Here is a 21,842-nt window from a genome sequence, read left to right as displayed (position 1 = left end):
TCACAAACTTCTACAGATGCACAATCGAGAGCATCCTGGCGGGCTGTATCACCGCCTGGTATGGCAACTGCACCGCCCTCAACCGTAAGGCCCTCCAGAGGGTAGTGAGGTCTGCACAACGCATCACCGGGGGCAAACTACCTGCCCTCCAGGACACCTACACCACCCGATGCTACAGGAAGGCCATAAAGATCATCAAGGACATCAACCACCCGAGCCACTGCCTGTTCACCCCGCTGCCATCCAGAAGGCGAGGTCAGTACAGGTGCATCAAAGCTGGGACCGAGAGACTGAAAAACAGCTTCTATCTCAAGGCCATCAGACTGTTAAACAGCCACCACTAACATTGAGTGGCTACTGCCAACACACTGTTGACACTGACTCTACTCCAGCCACTTTAATCATGGGAATTGATGGGAAATGATGTAAATATATCACTAGCCACTTTAAACAATGCTACCTTATATAATGTTACTTACCCTACATTGTTCATCTCATATGCATACGTTGATACTGTACTCTATATCATCGACTGCATCCTTATGTAATACATGTATCACTTGCCACTTTAACTATGCTTGGTTTACATACTTATCTCATATGTATATATGGATATCATCTACTGTATCTTGCCTATGCTGCTCTTACCATCAAATAGGGCTTTATCCCCTTACACTGTGTATGACAGTAGTTTTTTTAACACTTGCTCGTTATTACCATTGTCACTAGAACACAAGCATTTCGCTACACTCGCATTAACATCTGCTAACCATGTGTATGTGACAAATAAAATTTGATTTGATTTGATTTGACAACAAACTAATTAGCTCAAACGTAACGACGGAAAGAAATTGCACAAATAAACTTTTAACAAGGAACACCTGTTAATTTAAATGATTCAAGGTGAAGTTGGTTGAGCGAATGCCAAGTGTGTGCAAAGCTGTCAAAGGCAAAGGGTGGCTACTTTGAAGAATCTCAAATATAACATATATGTTGATTTGTTTAACACTTTTTTTGGTTACTGCATGATTCCATGTCTTTATTTTATAGTTTTGATGTCTTCACTAATCAACAATGTAGAAAATAGTCAAAATAAAATAAAGAAACCCTTGAATGAGTCTAAATATATACTTGAAGAATAGGACTTGTTGATGGATTATGAGCCTTTCACATCTTTCTAACCTCATTGTAATTCTAAATACAAGGCTGTTTTGATCCTATGTTTACAAACAATGAGAATGTAAACAACGTATATTTAAAGCTCCTGTTTAGCTGTCACAGACTGTCAGTCCTTTCAATAGCTCTTTCAATAAATTTGAGAGTGATGACATTTCTCCAATCCCAGCTTTCTGCGGCAGTAACAGTAAAGTTTGCAGCAAAGGCTTCTTAAACATTTTTTTACAATCAGAAACATGCCTGTGGGAATTTGCCTGCTATTTTTGTGGTCTCAACATTCCACAGAGACTTTCAAACCAAATTTGATGGGGAAAAAAATCATGCCAAAAAATGTGTCTACGGAGAGGCACAAAATTGTGTGCTACATGAGACAGTGGCACTATTCACAATGTAAGTATTAATGCCATAGTATGACATTGTTTTTATTGAAGTAATTAAAGGATTGTTCACCAAAAATACAATATTTCAATATTACCTCCCCGTACTTTGGCTGCAATTTATACCCAGACGAAGTTTCAATTGTCTTGCCAGATCTTGCATAATTGGCAACACAAAAGTCTCTGATATGATGTATGTTTACTTGTGCTTGAAATGTGAAACTTCTAAAGTCTGATTGCATCCCCATTTATTAAAATAAAGGTTAAAAAAAACTTTAAAAAAACAAAACAATAGACTACAGTAATTCACTACTGTAAACTATTCAATTAACCTTAAGTGTTACTGGGACCCAAGTACCAAGAAAAAAATGGTTTAATACCAAACTGATTATCAACTATTTACTCTCTTAGACTTCGTTACCTCAAACAAATGTTTTAAATCTGTTAAAAGGAAAAACGGTGATGCATTCAGTGTGTATGGCTATGAAACAGCACACTTTAAAGTGGATATAAAGGCAGTCTGGATATGGTGGTCTGGTATAGATGAAAATAATGAAATTAACATTTTCACGACTGGATTGCAATCATAGCAGACATTAGTTTTGATAATCATGTCCTTTTGCTACCGTATGTGACAACTCCTCGGGCAAAAATGGGTTCAAAGATCCTCTTGATTCTGTCAAGACATACAGTATACAAAACATTAGGAACACCTGCTCTTTTCATGACATAGACTGACTCGGTGAATCCAGGTGAAAGCTATGATCCCTGATTGTTGAATCGACTTCAATCAGTGTAGATGAAGAGGATGACACAGGTTAAAGATATATGGAGGATATATGGATTGTGTGTGTGCCAATCAGAGGGTGAATGGGCAAAACATTTAAGTGCCTTTGAACAGGGTATGGTAGTAGGTGCCAGGTGCACTGGTTTGAGTGTGTCAAGAACTGCAACACTGCTGGGTTTTTCATTCTCAACAGTTTCCCGTGTGTGTCAAGAATGGTCTTCCACCTAAAGGACATCCAGCCAACTTGACACAAGTGTGGGAAGCATTGGAGTCAACATGGGCCAGGATCCCTGTGGAACGCTTTCAACACCTTGTAAAGTCCGTGCCCTGATGAATTGAGGCTGTTCTGACGAAAAAAGGGGTTGCAACTCAGTATTAAGAAAGTGGTCCTAATCAAATCAAATCAAATTTATTTATATAGCCCTTCATACATCAGCTGATATCTCAAAGTGCTGTACAGAAACCCAGCCTAAAACCCCAAACAGCAAGCAATGCAGGTGTAGAAGCACGGTGGCTAGGAAAAACTCCCTAGAAAGGCCAAAACCTAGGAAGAAACCTAGAGAGGAACCAGGCTATGTGGGGTGGCCAGTCCTCTTCTGGCTGTGCCGGGTGGAGATTATAACAGAACATGGCCAAGATGTTCAAATGTTCATAAATGACCAGCATGGTCGTATAATAATAAGGCAGAACAGTTGAAACTGGAGCAGCAGCACGGTCAGGTGGACTAGGGACAGCAAGGAGTCATCATGTCAGGTAGTCCTGGGGCATGGTCCTAGGGCTCAGGTCCTCCGAAAGAGAGAATTAGAGAGAGCATATGTGGGGTGGCCAATGTTTCCTAATGTTTTGTACACTCAATGTTCAGTACAAGCTTAACTCATTGAGGTCACAAAAGGTCCACCTATCTATGCAGAGGTCTGATGACACTAAAGTAGCATTGCAACTCTGAACCATCCTTTACACTGTAAGGTTTTTGCAGCAAAGAGGATGCACCAAACAAGTATAAGTTCCTTTTTTATGACTTAACAGAGCTTGATTGCTTATTGCATTACAATTTAAGAACATAATAGCCTAAAAACACCTTCACTCAGCAGCATGGGACATAATGTGTCATATACTAACACACTGACATTCATTTGGGAACAACTGCATTATGTCTTGCAATATAACATTGTGAAATCTTAATAAATCATGTCTAGTTCAATTCTCGTTACAATCAAACCCTCCTTACAAACATGAACGTTGAAGGGAGCTGGCACACTTATAATTTTCAATGTCCTAAAAGACGTTCCTGGTGGAAAGAGATTTTAATGCCTCTTCAGGATCCAACCCTTTTTTTCAATTTTCCCCTAAAATGACATACCCAAATCTAACTGCATGTAGCTCAGGACCTGAAGCAAGGATATGCAGATTGATACCATTAAAAAAGAAACACTGAATTTTGTGGAAATGTGAAATTAATGTAGCAGAATATAACACATTAGATCTGGTAAAAGATAATACTTTTTTGTAACATCTTTGAAATACAAGAGAAAGGCCATAATGTATTATTCCAGCCCAGGCGCAATTTAGATTTTGGCCACTAGATTGCATTAGTGTACGTGCAAAGTTTTAGACTGATCTAATGAACCAGTGCATATTTGTTCAAAATGTTGTATCATGACTGCCCAAATGTGCCTAATTGGGTTATTAATACATTCAAGTTCATAATTGTGCACTCTCCTCAAACAATAGCATGGTATTTTTTCACTGTAATAGCTACTGTAAATTGGACAGTGCAGTTAGATTAACAGGAATTGAAGCTTTCTGCCCATATCAGATATGTCTATGTCCTGGGATTTTTTGTTGTTGTTACTTACAACCTCATGCTAATCACATTAGCTCAACTGTCCTGTGGGGGGACACGCCAATCCCGTAGAGGTTTTAACAGTGTATGGCTTTAAATTGTGGTTGATATTATGAAGTGCCCACCAGAACATCACCATCACATAGCTCCACACGAGGCAAAATCATTAATGTTATGTTAGCTCCCTTCTTGACAGTATGTATCCCTGTGTGGTAGGAGATATGAATCTATACTTGCATTGTTTCTGAAGTGAGACAGAATACACAGTCACCCTCAGATGGAGGACCGTACAGGACAGCATAGCCTGTGACTTATTGCATAGTAAAAGCTCCATGTTAAAAATGACAGGCAATCACTCACAATTTTGCAAATCAGAACTGCCACTGAGGGTTCTTCCAAAGGGCTATGAGACAATACCAGACATGAAATTAAAGTTCCACAAAATGGATCGAGACTTAACAATATTACATGTTTGTCTCACTAGATAAACGGGGAAACACAACTGCATCAATCAAGAGGGCTATCATCATGTATGTCTCTCAGAGAGTACCCTGCATTCTCACAAACAGATATACATATTTATTAGATGGGAATGAATGAAATGCCCTTCTCATTAGTCATTCCATACAGGTGTGTAAAAAGCGTTGCTGACCTTTATCAGTTGTGTCACTCAACAGTGCTGCAGACTGGGAAGCCGATGCACCCATATTAATGAGGTTGTCAAACATATACATTCCTCCAACAACTATATGTCCTGTATTATATATACAAATGTTTAGGTTTACTGAACCATGTCTTGTTTATTGCTGTGGTTCAGAAATGCATTGACAGCATGGGGAAAACAGAAATAGTTTCCTTAGTATAAAGCATCATTAATGAATGTGTTTGGTTCTCTATCACCATAAAGATTTAGTTGCGGTAAACATTCAAAACAACTGCTAACTCCCTGGAATAGCCTTTATAAATGAAGGCGTTTGGAGGATATGTTGGTACGGTTTGCCGGCCCGAGACAAATATATACTCCAAACACCGGCTTCGAGAGCATTATCACTTTTATATAATGGGTTATTAACATATTCAAATAATGATTGACATTTTCATTAAAAACATACATTTGATGAATTTATTCATACTATTTTAACCTTCCACAACATATCATCCCGACACAAATCTAGGGTTGCTACCCAAACAGCCTGGTCGTTCGTTCTATCGGTTCGGTTGCCGGAGTCGTTCAGTATTTTTGTTCTGCATCTATGGACGCGACCCAGTCGTTTGTTCATTCTAAATGTTCCATTGCCATACTGGCTGGCAACGTTCTTATCCCTTGCTTGCTAGCTAGCCAACTATGGCTAGCTTACAGTCACGTCGAACAGTGCAGCAATAACAACAGTCAACAGTAGCTGCAGTTGCATTTATTTTGGCTGTTTTCTGTGACATTTATTTGGATAGATCTATAACAATGAGCTTATGAGGCGCAATTCGCCAGGCTTAGAAAATGTGTTTTCTCGTCAGGACACTGTTGTTCAGAGGAGCTAGCTAAAAACACAGCTAACACAATCATTTCAAACTGAAGCTGGAAAGACTGCAAACTAGCTGCTCTTAGTTTTGTTTGACCTTTTTTCAATTGACATTTCTTTGTATATTTCCATGAAAATGATGCCGGGTGATTCATGATTTCTACTGCCTGAGAAACTCTGCATGCCTGTCGGTCTCGTCCCGACTCCTGACACGTTCATTGCTATGGGACAGCTGAGATCGAATTTGAATATTGAAACAATTTTGCAAATGTCGAAGAGACCGACAGGTTATTACAAATCTCTGCTGTTGAAAACAAACTAAATGTTAGTCTAAAATAAATGGGAGATAATGTTAAGATGCTTTTTAATAGTGTAAATCAAGAATATAAATTGCCTGGCTGGGCTGATAAGACAGTGTATTGCGTAGTCAGATGGAACAGGAAAAAAAAGCATTTTAACGTCATAGACTTAGCTGGTGGTAACTTGTGGAATAGACACCGGCTGGAATGCAGTTTTAACCAATCAGCATTCCATTAGAACCACCCGTTGTATAAAGATACATTGTTGTTTTTCCATACAGTTGGCAATCAGTAGGGTCCAAGGACATTTATTTTGATGCATTTGCCATTCAGTCAGTGTGTGATCAATGCACTGAAAATGAAAAATAGATTTATCAGATAATACTACACTATTTATACAAAGGACATTACCACTATCCAGAATAAGATCACATATTTGATCAGTCCGGAGATAGTGTTCTATTAGAAGACAATCTGCACAGCCTGATGATGAACCGAATTTAACTGTATTGTAATAGCAGGCTCACATTAGAACTGGGAACTGCCAAGGACCTCACAATATGATATTAGGTGCTGAAACATGCTCATAGGATATGCATAGTAAATCATGGAAATAACTGTTGGTAAACAAGCTATAGGATGAAAAATACCAGCGTTTTGGCGCGGGTAAAGCGGACTAACACTAGCTAACGCTACCTAGCTAAAAATATATACACTAAGTGTAAAAAAACATTGGGAACACATTCCTAATATTGATTTGCACCCGCTTTTGCCCTCAGAACAGCCTCAATTTGTCCACTGCGACAGTGACCAAAATTGACTTCAATGCTTCCCACAGGTGTGTCAAGTTGGCTGGATGTCCTTTAGGTAGTGGACCATTTTTGACACACACAGGAAACTGTTGAGCATGAAAAACCCCTTAGTGTTGCAGTTTGACACACTCAAACCAGTGCGCCTGGCACCGACTTCCATACCCAGTTCAAATGCACAAATCTTTTGCCTTGCCAATTTACCCTCTGAACGGCACACATACACAATCCATGTCTAAATGTCACAAGCATTTCGCTACACTCACATTAACATCTGCTAACCATGTGTATGTGACCAATCAAATTTGATTTGAATAGTCAAGGCTTTAAAACATTTTTTAAAACTTGTCTCCTCCCCTTCATCTACACTCATTGAAGTGGATTTGCCAGGTGACATCAAAAAGGGATAATAGCTTTCAACTGGATTCACCTGGTCAGTCTTGGTCATGGAAAGAGCAGGTATTCCTAATGTTTTGTACACTCAGTGTGTGTGTGTGTGTGTGTAAAGTACCAGTCAAAGGTTTGGACACACCTACTCATTCAAGGGTGGTGCAAAGCTGTCATCAAGGGAAAGGGTGGCTACTTTGAGGAATCTCAAACATATTTTGATTTCCTTGAACACTTTTTGGGTTACGACATGATTCCATACGAGTTAGTTTTGTCTTCACTATTATTCTATAAAGAAAATCCCTTGAATGAGTAAGTGTACGTACAGGATCAGTCAAACGTTTGGACACGACCATTCAAGTTTGGGGTCATTTAGAAATATCCTTGTTTTTGAAAGAAAATCTATTTTTTTGTCCATTTGTCCAAATCGATCAGAAACACAGTGTAGACATTGTTAATGTTGAAAAGGACTATTGTAGCTGGAAACAGCTGATTTTTTCATGGAATATCCACATAGGCGTACAGAGGCCCATTATCAGCAACCATCACTCCTGTGTTCCAATAGGACGGTGTTAGCTAATCCAAGTTTATAATTTTAAAAGGCTAATTGATCATTAGAAAACCCTTTTGCAATTTTGTTAGCACAGCTGAAAACTCTTGTACTGATTAGAAGCAATCAAACTGGCCTTTTTTAGACTAGTTGAGTATCTGGAGCATCAGCATTTGTGGGTTTCGATTACAGGCCCAAAATGGCCAGAAACAAAGACCTTTTTTCTGAAACTCGTCAGTCTATTCCATGCGAGAAATTGCTAAGAAACTGAAGGTCTCGTACAATGCTGTGTACTACTCCCTTCACAGAACAGCGCAAACTGGCTCTAACCAGAATAGAGTGGGATACAACTGTGCAAGATGACAAGTACTTTAGTGTCTTTGAGAAACCGACGTCTCAAGTCCTCAACTGGCAGCTTCATTAAATAGCACCTGAAAAACACCAGTCTCAACGTCAACAGTGAAGAGGCAACTCCGGGATGCTCGCCTTCTAGGCAGAGTTCCTCTATCCAATGTCTGTTATTTTCCCCATCTTAAATCATTTATTTTTAATTGGCCAGTCAGATATGGCTTTTTCTTTGCAACTCTGCCTAGAAGAGCAGCATCCCGGAGTCACTTCAACATGCCATTGGAAGACAGGAGTGATGGTTGCTGATAATTGGCCTCTGTAGATATCCATAAAAATAAATCTGCCGTTTCCAGCTACAGCAGTCATTTACAACATTAACAATGTCTACACTGTATTTCTGATCAATTTGATGTTATTTTAAAAAAAGTGTTTCTTTCAAAACAAGGAAACGTCTAAGTTATTGAACGGTAGTGCATGTTTCTGGGGGGGAAATCAATACTTTGAGTCCCAAATAATATTGCGATATGTAACTAATCGACCCCCAAGCTCACATATGATTGTGTTAATTACTTTCAATTAATTTAGGAATTGCTTAGTATGCATTAATACAATGAACAACTTTATTTAAATAATGTACACAAATACAAATATTGCAATCATGCACACAAATATAGCTATCCCCTTAACTTATTTCTTTGAACACAAGCTAACATTTAAGAGAAAAGCATACAACCGAATATAAGTTAACGAAGGGCGTCTTCAGGTGTTTTCTGCAACATGTTTGGGTCCCAGTAAATTCAACATTAAAGTACCTGTATCTGTTTGTCTTCTACTGTAACATGTACAGAATGTGGCCATAAGTATAACACACACACACAATATATTTTTAGAGACAAGCCAACCAACCAATCACATTTTACAGTTTGGTTGTCTCCAGTTTGATGTCGATGCAATACACTATGCAGCGATTTCCCTGAGGCACTGGACATAACTTTCATAAGTAACACATTACTAAAGAACCAAACAAAACTATACATATTTCTGTAAGGTAGATTCACACTTTGCTATACGGTTGGATTACAATATTTACTGCATCACAACATTCATTTGATCATATAATTCACAAAAAGCTGTTATGTACAATGAACCACAAGTTGAGCATCTAGATGTCAGACTGAATTTTCCTACATTTACAGTTTTGTTCCAAGTCCACACTGTCTAAAATGACTCGATCAACCCCCAAAAATTACTTCAACATTTACAAGTAAATGGGTTAGGTTCTCAATTGAAAAATGCTAGATTTGATGAAACTAAGCAATTCCAGTATCACATGCTCTTATGCCAGTATCATTACATATGCTGGCAGTGTACAAGACTAAGTTTGAATAACGACTACAGTAGATTCAATGCCAACTGTTTTATTTGATTATTACCAAAACTATATTTCAAGTTTCAACCTATTTATTTCAACACTCAACTTACTGGTCCCCTTTGGTTAAAAGTAATAAATAACAAATACAAACTAATATTCCATGTAGCCTAAATACAGCCCATTTTTCATATTTTAAATTACATATCCACATTTCTTCAAACTGGGTTACAAGCAATTAAATACATTTCCTGTAAATAAATAAAAAAGCTTGTTCAAAACCTTTCCAACCATTCTTTACATAAAGAGTCACATTTTATAGCTACAATATTGCAAACAAACATTGTCTACCTTAACATATACAAATCTTACCAGGGTTTTCAGTATCACATGCTCTTAAGCAAGTATCATTACATATGCTGGCAGTGTACAAGTGACTAAAGTAGACCACATTAACTGGAATGACATTCACCCTCACAGGAAGGAAAAAAACAGCAACCTGAAAGTCACTTCCCAATAAGTCACGCCTCCAACTCTTCTGATAGGCTGCGGCTGCTACATTGCCCCCACCACTATTCAATGAGCATGCAGTGTTGAAAGCAATTTAGAAGCTTTCATTCAATTTTAAAAACGTAATTGATCTGTTCAAAAAAAAAATTCTCAGGCAGATTTTATAGAATAGGTTGAACAAACCAAAGCATAATTTTCAATCATTCCAATCAGTAAAAGCACTTCAGATGAACAACAGCGTCATCCCACTTTTTACAGTGCATATATAATTTCTGCCTGCAAGATGAAAGAGCAATTCATTTATAGGCTTCCTCCTTCGCACATCTTGAGGAAATTGGATATATTGTTTTTCCTGGTATTTTTGGTCTGTACAGCTCTATTGAATGAAAAATGTTTTTCCAGGACAAGTCCAAAGACCACTCTACGGGAGTACTACTGTTTGAAGTAATATGCAGATAAGTGTCTTATGGCTTAAAGTGAAAATCATGTCTGGCTGAATGCAAATGTAAGCAAAATGTGCTTTCTTACAGCACAAAAGTATTCAAGTTATTCATTGTCAGCCAACAGATGAGGGTAAAACAATGTTCTTAAGTAGGATTTATTCTAATCCCTCATATCATGCTTTCAGGATTGGCCGGACATGGGTCACCTCCACTGCTGTGAACTGTGAGGTAGTTGCTATAGCGGCAAGGTTTCTTGCCCTGTTCCTCCTCTGCCATCTGGCCGGTGTTGGTGGTCTGGCCTTGGTGGGTAAGCCGTGTCATGCGGAAGGAAGAGCACCTGAAGGAGCCGGTCAGGGTAGTGTTGTTCTCTGACTCATGGCTGAGCACGACTGCACTCTGACAGTAGCGCTTCAGGCCATGGCGGAAATGGATAGTGAACAGGCCGTAAGTTATTGGGTCCAAACAGGCATTGAAGAGGCCAAAAATAAAGAGCATATGAGTCAAAGAATGAGAGACCGTCTCATCCATATCGTCTGGGAAGAACCAGTACCACAGTCCCAACAGGTAGTAAGGGGTCCAGCAGACGATGAAGGAAGTCACGATAACAATGCTCATTTTCAAAGTCCTCATCCGTGCTTTTGGAATGTTGTTGTGGGAGCGTCTGAGATGTATCTCCTTAGAAGACACTGAAACAAGGAAATAAACACTTTCTCCTAATCTCAACACCATATTTGTCAATATGTTTATATGACCTTTATCATCAATATGCAGTGCTCTTAGTAACCCCCTCATGAACAACTGTATACTACTACACCTAGAAATAACTACCATTACTGCCACAGGAATAGTACAATTGAGGGTAATATATGTAATTTGACCTACTGTTTCCATGGGTCATACGACTGGATATCTCCACCAGGATCCGTGTGTAACAGACGATCATGATGATCAGCGGCAGCAGGAATAGACAGGCAAAGGTGAACATGTTATACATGGTTTCCTGCCAGTGTTGGACAAAGCTCCCCCGGGTAGTGCACTGGGTAAACTTTTCTGGGACTGTGATGGTCACGCTGTGGAATATCAGCATCTATGACAACAAAGGAAACGTTTGTTTTAACAATAAAAAAAGTATGGTCTTTAACCATAAATCTATTGCTTGGCTTAAGTGATATACTGCATAACATACTAGTGTTTCATGCAGCAGAAATTTATCCTGCCTAGTCTGCAATGTGACTAATACCATGTTTAATTGCTCATTTCACTGAATTTGCACAAAGGTGAAGAGGCAAACGTTGAATGCTTGAAATTAATTGCAGATAAGGGCTTCTTTCGGTGATTCCATTTCTCAAAGCCTATGTAGTTTAATGGATTTCATTGCAGAGCCTCCAAATGTAAAATTACTGTCATAATCAGGAATCAGTAAATGATGGCCCTATTCACCAGTTATCAATCACATTTAAAGGTTAAACCATGGACAATATTGATTAACTGCAACACCTGTACTGAAATTCCCTTCAGGAAAGCGTTTAGTTTTCTTAGTGCTTCCCATTACTACATTTGTAATTGCTGTCAAAATCAAAATGTTCTATTCTTGGTAAGTGAACCTGACAATGTGAATTAAGTCAGTAATGTGCTATAATGCTGCTGCAGGGTTATGTCATTTGATGTTTTACTTAAAACATTTAACATCACTGGGGTATACCAGAAGTATAGTTGTATCCTTGTGGTGGTGTCTTAAGATTAGGCTGAGGAGATAAAACATGAAACCTCTTAACCAGAGCCTCACCTGGGGAACAGACAGAATCACACTCATCGCCCACGCCACAGACAACATGATTTTGCTTCTCTTCTTGGCCTCATTGATGGCTAGTGGGTTGAGGATAGCAGACTGGCGGTCCAAGCTAATGACCACTGTGACAAAAGCACAGGAGTACATGGCAACAAGTTTCATGAACATCAGCAGCCTACAGGCGACGTCTCCTGCCTGCCACTGAACTGTGATATTCCAGACAGCATCAACAGGCATGACTATGAAAGTCACCAGCAGGTCTGCCACAGTCAGGTTAATTATTAATATCCTAACGTGAGACTTGCGCTTGCCGTTAGTATTGGCAGCCCACAGCACAGCGAGGTTACAGACAGCTGACATGGCACACAGAGTAAAAGTAATGATCACTCGGACTTTGGCTGCTGTGGAGAAGGTGGGCAGCTGTAGTGAGTCTCTACTTGCACTCTTATTGCAGATGTGGGCGAGTGCTTCACAGCTGGCGTTCTGGGCTTGTTCCATCATTTGGTGAAACATCATGATCTCAGGTGACATTCTCAAGCTGTCATTCATATCCCACAGGAAAGGCAGTGACAATATCTTCTCTGGTTGTTCTCCAGCAACGTGTTCATGTGAACACTGTGGTCACTCTGTAAGAATAAACGGTTGGAAAAGAGGGATGTTAAGAATGCAGTTTTTGCACTTGTTCACCCGCCCGCAATTGCTAATAACCCATCCACAACCGCCCGACTATGTGATGAAGTGAAAACCTGAGGCCAGCACCCAACCGTAACCCGTAAATATAGAAAATGCACAACAGTGTTTTTACAGGTCTTTATTTTTTTTACATAGGCCTGTTTCCAAGTCAAAATGTACATTTGGTGTATTATTTTACTGTAAGAAAGGCTTAATTCTGCAGGAGTTAATATTATATATTAGGCCAGTAGTCACAGAAAAGGTTCGTGTCAAGATCAATTCTGAATCAAAATCAAAGCCAATATTTATTTAAAAACAAGGCTATGCAACATGAACCTATTAAAAACAGTTCTATAGCAATGAGGTTTGTGCAGTAGGCTATCGGCCCAATACATTATCACTGCATAATGACTATACTTGAATTGCCCTGTCAATGTTGTTCTCAGACCATTTTGAAATTATAAAACTAAAGAAAGTCATATTCCTTGATATTAAAAAAGACAAAAGCCGCTACCAATAACAATGCAAGCTTATGGAAACACTTTGCTACTCATTAATTTCAGCTACAGTGCTGGTTGTAGCATGAGTTGAAGTACAGAGAATGTGCACTTTATGGCTTATAAATTAAAGTGTTGACAGTGCTGAATAACTTATCTTAACTGCAGCTCATGGTTCTAAAAGCTTTGAAATCTCACAGTATCAACTTTGCTGTGCGCTCGAGGCTTCTTTTTACAGTCTATGGCACAAGGAAACTGCAGATAAGGTAATCTGAGCTATATAGCCATACAACTCTCCTTTCGTGGCCTCTAACTACTCTTAAATGCAAGTTAAACTAAATGCATGCTCTTCAACCGATCGCTGCCCACATCTGCCCGCCCGTCCAGCATCACTACTCTGTACGGTTCTGACTTAGAATATGTGAACAACTACCTAGGTGTCTGGTTAGACTAAACTCTCCTTCCAGACTCACATTAAGCATCTCAAATCCAAAATTAAATCTAGAATCAGCTTCTTATTTCGCAACAAAGCAGCCTTCACTCATGCTGCCAAACATACGCTCGAACATCCTACCGATCCTAGACTTCGGTGATGTAATTTACAAAATAGCCTCCAACACTCTACTCAACAAATTGGATGCAGTCTATCGCAGTGCCATCCGTTTTGTCATCAAAGCCCCATATACTACCCACCACTGTGACCTGTACGCACTCGTTGGCTGGCCCTCGCTTCATACTCGTCGCCAAACCCACTGGCTCCAGGTCATCTACAAGTCTTTGCTAGGTAAAGCCCCGCCTTATCTCAGCTCACTGGTCACCAAAGCAGCACGCGCTCCAGCAGGTATATCTCACTGGTCACCGCCAAAGCCAATTCCTTCTTTGGCCGCCTTCCCTTACAGTTCTCTGCTGCCAATGACTGGAATGAACTGCAAAAATCACTGAAGCTGGAGACTCATATCTCCCTCACTAGCTTTAAGCACCAGCTGTCAGAGCAGCTCACAGATCATTGCACCTGTACATAGCCCATCTGTAAATAGCCCATCCATATACTGTATTTATTTATTTCTTGCTCCTTTGCACCGCAGTATCTCTACTTGCATATTCATCTTCTGCACATCTACCATTCCAGTGTTTAATTGCTATATTGTAATTACTTCGCCACCATGGCCTATTTATTACCTTACCTCCCTTATCTTACCTCATTTGCACACACTGTATATGAACTTGTTTTACTATATTATTGACTGTGTTTGTTTATTCCATGTTGTTGTATGTGTCGAGCTGCTTTGCTTCATCTTGGCCAGGTCGCAGTTGTAAATGAGAACTTGTTCTCAACCACTAGCCTACCTGGTTAAGTAAAGGTGAAATAAAAATAAAAATATGATTTCGCCAGCGGTAGGCCTATATGTGCACTTGACTTGCTGTTTGGGCCTGCCGGGTAGGCGGAGTTCTACATTCAGACATGATTATGATAAAAAAATAAAAAATGGGAACACTTTACATTCCCGGTGATAGGGCTGCTGAATCAAGTGCACATTCCACTAAAAGCGCGAAATTGATTTAAAAAAATGTTAATGAACGCAAGGCTTTATCGTTGTTTTTTACAGAAATGTTTGGTGATCGACTGGGAATGCCTTGGAGATTGACGGGTTGATGCCCCCTATTTTAGGCTGTGTGAGAGGTTATAGACCGCCAGTCAATGTAATTCAATTTACCTAATCTGAACAGTAGGCCTAAACTAAAGTTCCTTTGATGTGCCATTTTGAAGTCCTTGTCTTGGGGCTATCAAATTTCTATAGTGCCTCACAATCATCACACAACATAGCCGGCACTGCTATCATCCTCTTATCATTTCACCAAATATATCCCAAACATTTGGCTAGTGTTCTGGCCCTCCCTTCTATTGATGTTCAGCTCTCCATTTCACAGCTTTTCTGTTATTGAATTAAACTCCGACATTCTCCTTTTTGCCTCAGCGGAGAAACATTAACTTTTTCTGCCCAAGTTCCCAAAAGCATTTGTATTTGGAGTGTACAGGTCAGGCCATAAAGCTTAAGCTATGCACTTTCACCACATAAAAATAATTACAGGTATGATTTTTTAATGCATTGTTTTCTCTTTATTTATACGCTATGATTTGCATTAAAATACATATACAGAGTACAAAACATTAAGGAAACCTGATCTTTCCATGACAGACTGCCCAGGTGAAAGATATGGTCCCTTATTGATGGTAATTTGTTAGAATTTACAAAGTCAGTTTACATGAAGTGGAAGAGACAGGTTAAAGAAGGATCTTTAAGCCTAAAGAGTTGACATGTCAGGCTAGTGTCAAGAATTGCAACGTTGTTGGGTTTTTCATGCGCAACAGTTTCCCAAGTGCGTCATGAATGGTCCACCACCCAAAGGACAACCAGCCAACTTGACACAACTATGGGAAGCACTGGAATCAACACGGGCCAGCATTCCTGAGGAATGCTTGCGACACCTTGTAGAGTCCATACCTCAACTAATTGAGGCTGTTCCAAGGGCAAGGGGGGGGGGGTGCATCTCAATATTCGGAAGGTGTCCTTAATGTTTTGTACACTCAGTGTATATACACAGTGCAGTCGGAAAGTATTCAGACCCCTTGACTTTTCACATTGTTGCATTACAGCCTTATTCTAAAATTGATACAATTATTTGTTTTCCTCAATCTACACCCAACACCCCATAATGACAAAGCGATAACTGAAATACCTTATTTACATAAGTATTCAGACCCTTTGCTATGAGACTCAAAATTGAGCTCAAGTGCATCCAATATCCATTGATCATCCATGAGATGTTTCTACAACTTGGAGTCCACCAGTTCTACATTCAATTGACTGAACACAATTTGGAAAGGGACATACCTGTCTATATAAGGTCCCACAGTTGACAGCGCATGTCAGAGCAAGAACCAAGTCATGAGGTCGAAGGAATTGTCCGTAGAGCTCCGAGACAGGATTGTTTCGAGGCAAAGATCTGAGGAAGGGTACGAAAACATTTCTGCAGCATTGAAGGTCCCCAAAAACAGTGGCCTCCATCATTCTGAAATGGAAGACATTTGGAACCAACAAGACTCTCCCTAAAGCTAGCCGTCCTGCCAAACTGTAAAATTGGGAGAGAAGGACCATGGTCAGGGAGGTGATCAGGAACCCGATGGTCACTCCGACAGAGCTCCAGTTCCTGTGGAGATGGGAGCACCTTCCGGAAGGACAACCATCTCTGCAGCACTCCACTAAATCAGGCTTTTATGGTAGAGTGGCCAGATGGAAGCCACTCCTCAGTAAAAAGCACATAACAGCCCACTTGGAGTTTGCCAAAAGGCACGTAACAAGATTCTGTAGTCTGATGACCTTGTAGTCATAGCAGATAATATTCCAATTTTTGGTGACTTTAATATTCACATAGAAAAGTCCACAGACCCACTCCAAAAGGCTTTCGGAGCCATCATCGACTCAGTGGGTTTTGTCCAACATGTCTCTGGACCCACTCACTGTCACAGTCATACTCTGGACCTAGTTTTTTCCCATGGAATAAATGTTGTGGATCTTAATGTTTTTCCTCATAATCCTGGACTATCGGACCACCATTTTATTACGTTTGCAATTGCAACAAATAATCTGCTCAGACCCCAACCAAGGAACATCAAAAGTTGTCTGTGAATTTATAGCACAACAAAGATTCCTTGATGTCCTTCCAGATTCCCTCTGTCTACCAAAGGACGCCAGAGGACAAAAATCAGTTAACCACCTAACTGAGGAAATCAATTTAACCTTGCGCAATACCCTAGATGCAGTTGCACCCCTAAAAACTAAAAACATTTATCATAAGAAACTAGCTCCCTGGTACACAGAAAATACCCGAGCAAGCTTCTAGAAAATTGGAACGGAAATGGCGCCACACCAAACTGGAAGTTTTCCGACTAGCTTGGAAAGACAGTACCGAAGAGCCCTTACTGCTGCTCGATCCTATTTTTCTAACTTAATTGAGAAAAATAAGAACAATCCGAAATTCCTTTTTGATACTGTCGCAAAGCTAACTAAAAAGCAGCATTCCCCAAGAGAGGATGGCTTTCACTTTAGAAGTGATAAATTCATGAACTTCTTTGGGGAAAAGATCATGATTATTAGAAAGCAAATTAAGGACTCCTCTTTAAATCTGCGTATTCCTTCAAAGCTCAGTTGTCCTGAGTCTGCACGACTCTGCCAGGACCTAGGATCAAGAGAGACGCTCAAGTGTTTTAGTATTATATCTCTTGACACAATGATGAAAATAATCATGCCCTCTAAACCTTCAAGCTGCATACTGGACGCTATTCCAACTAAACTACTGAAAGAGCTTCTTCTTGTGCTTGGCCCTCCTATGTTGAACATAATAAACAGCTCTCTATCCACCGGATGTGTACCAAACTCACTAAAAGTGGCAGAAATAAAGCCTCTCTTGAAAAAGCCAAACCTTGACCCAGAAAATATAAAAAACTATCAGCCTATATCGAATCTTCCATTCCTCTCAAAAAATTTAGAAAAGGCTGTTGCGCAGCAACTCACTGCCTTCCTGAAGATGTATGCGAAATGCTTCAGTCTGGTTTTAGACCCCATCATAGCACTGAGACTGCACTTGTGAAGGTGGTAAATGACCTTTTAATGGCATCAGACCGAGGCTCTGCATCTGTCCTCATGCTCCTAGACCTTAGTGCTGCTTTTGATACCATCGATCACCACATTCTTTTGGAGAGATTGGAAACCCAAATTGGTCTACACGGACAAGTTCTGGCCTGGTTTAGATCTTATCTGTCAGAAAGATATCAGTTTGTTTCTGTGAATGGTTTGACCGCTGACAAATCAACTGTAAATTTCGGTGTTCCTCAAGGTTCCGTTTTAGGACAACTATTGTTTTCACTATATATTTTACCTCTTGGGGATGTCATTCGAAAACATAATGTTAACTTTCACTGCTATGCGGATGACACACAGCTGTACATTTCAATGAAACACGGTGAAGCCCCAAAATTGCCCTCGCTAGAAGCATGTGTTTTCAGACATAAGGAAGTGGATGGCTGCAAACTTTCTACTTTTAAACTCGGACAAAACAGAGATGCTTGTTCTAGGTCCCAAGAAACAAAGATCTTCTGTTGAATCTGACAATTCATCTTAATGGTTGTACAGTCGTCTCAAATAAAACTGTGAAGGACCTCGGCGTTACTCTGGACCCTGATCTCTCTTTTGAAGAACATATCAAGACCATTTCAAGGACAGCTTTTTTCCATCTACGTAACATTGCAAAAATCTGAAACTTTCTGTCCAAAAATGATGCAGAAAAATTAATCCATGTTTTTGTCACTTCTAGGTTAGACTACTGCAATGCTCTACTTTCCGGCTACCCGGATAAAGCACTAAATAAACTTCAGTTAGTGCTAAATACGGCTGCTAGAATCCTGACTAGAACCAAAAAAATGTGATCATATTACTCCAGTGCTAGCCTCCCTACACTGGCTTCCTGTCAAAGCAAGGGCTGATTTCAAGGTTTTACTGCTAACCTACAAAGCATTACATGGGCTTGCTCCTACCCATCTCTCTGATTTGGTCCTGCCGTACATACCTACGGTCACAAGACGCAGGCCTCCTAATTGTCCCTAGAACTTCTAAGCAAACAGCTGGAGGCAGGGCTTTCTCCTATAGAGCTCCATTTTTATGGAACGTCTGCCTACCCATGTCAGAGACGCAAACTCGGTCTCAACCTTTAAGTCTTTACTGAAGACTCACCTCTTCAGTGGGTCATATGATTGAGTGTAGTCTGGCCCAGGAGTGGGAAGGTGAACGGAAAGGCTCTGGAGCAATGAACCACCCTTGCTGTCTCTGCCTGGCCGGTTCCCCTCTTTCCACTGGGATTCTCTGCCTCTAACCCTATTACAGGGGCCGAGTCAATGGCTTACTGGGGCTCTCTCATACCGTCCCTGGGAGGGGTGCGTCACCTGAGTGGGTTGAGTCACTGATGTGATCATCCTGTCTGTGTTGGCGCCCCCCCCCCTTGGGTTGTGCCGTGGCGGAGATCTTTGTGGGCTATACTCAGCCTGGTCTCAGGATGGTAAGTTGGTGGTTGAAGATATCCCTCTAGTGGTGTGGGGGCTGTGCTTTTGCAAAGTGGGTGGGGTTATATCCTTCCTGTTTGGCCCTGTCAGGGGGTGTCCTCGGATGGGGCCACAATGTCTCCTGACCCCTCCTGTCTCAGCCTCCAGTATTTATGCTGCAGTAGTTTGTGTCAAGGGCTAGGGTCAGTTTGTTATATCTGGAGTACTTCTCCTGTCCTATTCGGTGTCCTGTGTGCATTTAAGTGTGCTCTCTCTAATTCTCTCCTTCTCTCTTTCTCTCTCTCTCTCGGAGGACCTGAGTCCTAGGACCATGCCTCAGGACTACCTGACATGATGACTCCTTGCTGTCCCCAGTCCAACTGGCCGTGCTGCTGCTCCAGTTTCAACTGTTCTGCCTTACTATTATTGGACCATGCTGGTCATTTATGAACATCTTGGCCATGTTCTGTTATAATATCCACCCGGCACAGCCAGAAAAGGACTGGCCACCACACATAGCCTGGTTCCTCTCTAGGTTTCTTCCTAGGTTTTGGCCTTTCTAGGAAGTTTTTCGTAGCCACCGTGCTTCTACACCTGCATTGCTTGCTGTTTGGGGTTTTAGGCTGGGTTTTTGTACAGCACTTTGAGATATCAGCTGATGTACGAAGGGCTATATAAATAAATTTGATTCGATTTTTGATTTGATGAAACCAAAATTGAACTATTTTGCCTGAATGCCAAGCGTCACACCTGGAGGACCCTGGTACCATCCCTACGGTGAACCATGGTGGTGGCATCATCATGCTGTGGTGATGTTTTTGGCGGCAGGGACTGGGAAACTAGTCAGGATCGAGGGAAAGATGAACGGAGCAAAGTACAGAGAGATCCTTGATGAAAACCTGCTCCAGAGTGCTCAGGACCTCCGACTGGGGCGAAGGTTCACCTTCCAACAGGACAACAACTAAGCACACAACCAAGATAACGGTGCGGCAGGTAGCCTTGTGGTTAGAGCATTGGGCCAGTAACCGAAAAGTTGCTGGATCGAATCCCCGAGCAGCCAAGGTCAAATCTGTCATTCTGCCCCTGAGCAAGGCGCCGAAATGTGGATGTCAATTAAGGTAGCCCCCGCACCGCTCTGATTCAGAGGGGTTAAATGCTGAAGACACACTTCAGTTGTACAACTGACTAGGTATCCCCCTTTCCCCAATGCTGGAGTGGCTTCGGGACAAGTCTTCAAATGTCCTCGAGTTGCCCAGCCAAAGCCCTGAAATGAACCCGATAGAACATCTCTGGAGTGACCTAAACTTAGCTGTGCAGCAATGCTCCCCATCCAACCTGAAAGAGGTGGAGCAGAGCTGCAAAGAATGGGAGAAACTCCCCAAATAAAGGTGTGCCAAGCTTGTAGTGTCATACCCAACACTGACAAAAGGTGCTTCAACAAAAGTCGAGTAAAGGGTCTGAATACTTGTGATATTTTATAAAATTAGAAAAAAAATTCAAATATGTGGAATATCTGAATATTTTTCGATTGCACTGTACAGTGGAACAAAAATACAGTATGTAAAGTGTTGGTCCCATGTTTAATGATATATCCCAGACATTTTCCACGTGCACAAAAAGCTTATTTCTCTCAAATTTTGTGCACTAATTTGTTTACATCCCTGTTAGGTGACCATTTCTCATTTGCCAAGATAATCCATCCACCTGACAGATATGGCACATCAAGAAGCTGATTAAATAACATGATCATTACACATGTGCACCTTGTACTGAACACAATAAAAGCCCCCTAAAATGGGCAGTTTTGTCACACGACATCAAGTTGAGGGAGCATGCAATTGGCAGATATTGGCAACCAGAGTTGTTGGCAGATAATTTTATGTTAATGTCACTACCATAAGCTGCCTCAAACATTGTTTTAGAGAATTTGGCAGTTCGTCCAACCGGCCTCACAACCGCAGACCAAGTGTAAATACGCCAGCCCAAGACCGCCACATCCGGCTTATTCAACTGTGTGATGTCTGAGACCAGCCATGCAGACAGCTGATAAAACTGGATTTGTACAACCTAAGAATTTCTGCACAGTCAGAAAGTCTCAGTGAAGCGCATCTGCGTGCTCGTCGTCCTCACCAGGGTCTTGACCTGACTGCAGTTCGGTGTCGTAACCGACTTCAGTGGGCAAATGCTCACCTTCGATGGTCACTGGCACACTGGAGAAGTGTCCTCTTCCCGGTTGAATCCCGGGTTTCAACGGTACCGGGCTGATGTCAACATTGTGAAAAGAGTGCCAGATGGTGGCGGTGGGGTTACAGTATGGGAAGGCATAAGCTACCGACAACAAACAGAATTGCATTTTATTGATGTCAATTTGAACG

At 40.9% G+C, this 21,842-nt stretch overlaps 1 protein-coding gene across 2 annotated transcripts in view; it reads right to left on the bottom strand.

Moving 5' to 3' along the window:
- Positions 1–8,705: 8,705 nt before the first annotated feature.
- gnrhr4 (gonadotropin releasing hormone receptor 4) overlaps positions 8,706–21,842 on the bottom strand; it is a 28,353-nt gene continuing 15,216 nt past the window's right edge. For both annotated transcript variants that reach the window (XM_024423571.1, XM_024423569.2), the window contains exons 2-4: positions 12,202–12,830; positions 11,298–11,502; positions 8,706–11,101 (exon numbers count right to left, since the gene is read on the bottom strand). In XM_024423571.1, the coding sequence (XP_024279339.1) occupies positions 10,584–11,101; positions 11,298–11,502; positions 12,202–12,753 (1,275 nt within the window). In that variant the 5' untranslated portion in view covers positions 12,754–12,830 and the 3' untranslated portion in view covers positions 8,706–10,583. The remainder of the gene's footprint in view (positions 11,102–11,297; positions 11,503–12,201; positions 12,831–21,842) is intronic.

The sequence above is a fragment of the Oncorhynchus tshawytscha genome, linkage group LG06 (assembly GCF_018296145.1).
Source record: "Oncorhynchus tshawytscha isolate Ot180627B linkage group LG06, Otsh_v2.0, whole genome shotgun sequence".
NCBI classification, from domain to species: Eukaryota; Metazoa; Chordata; class Actinopteri; order Salmoniformes; family Salmonidae; genus Oncorhynchus; species Oncorhynchus tshawytscha.
This window is presented reverse-complemented; position numbering and strand designations above follow the sequence as displayed.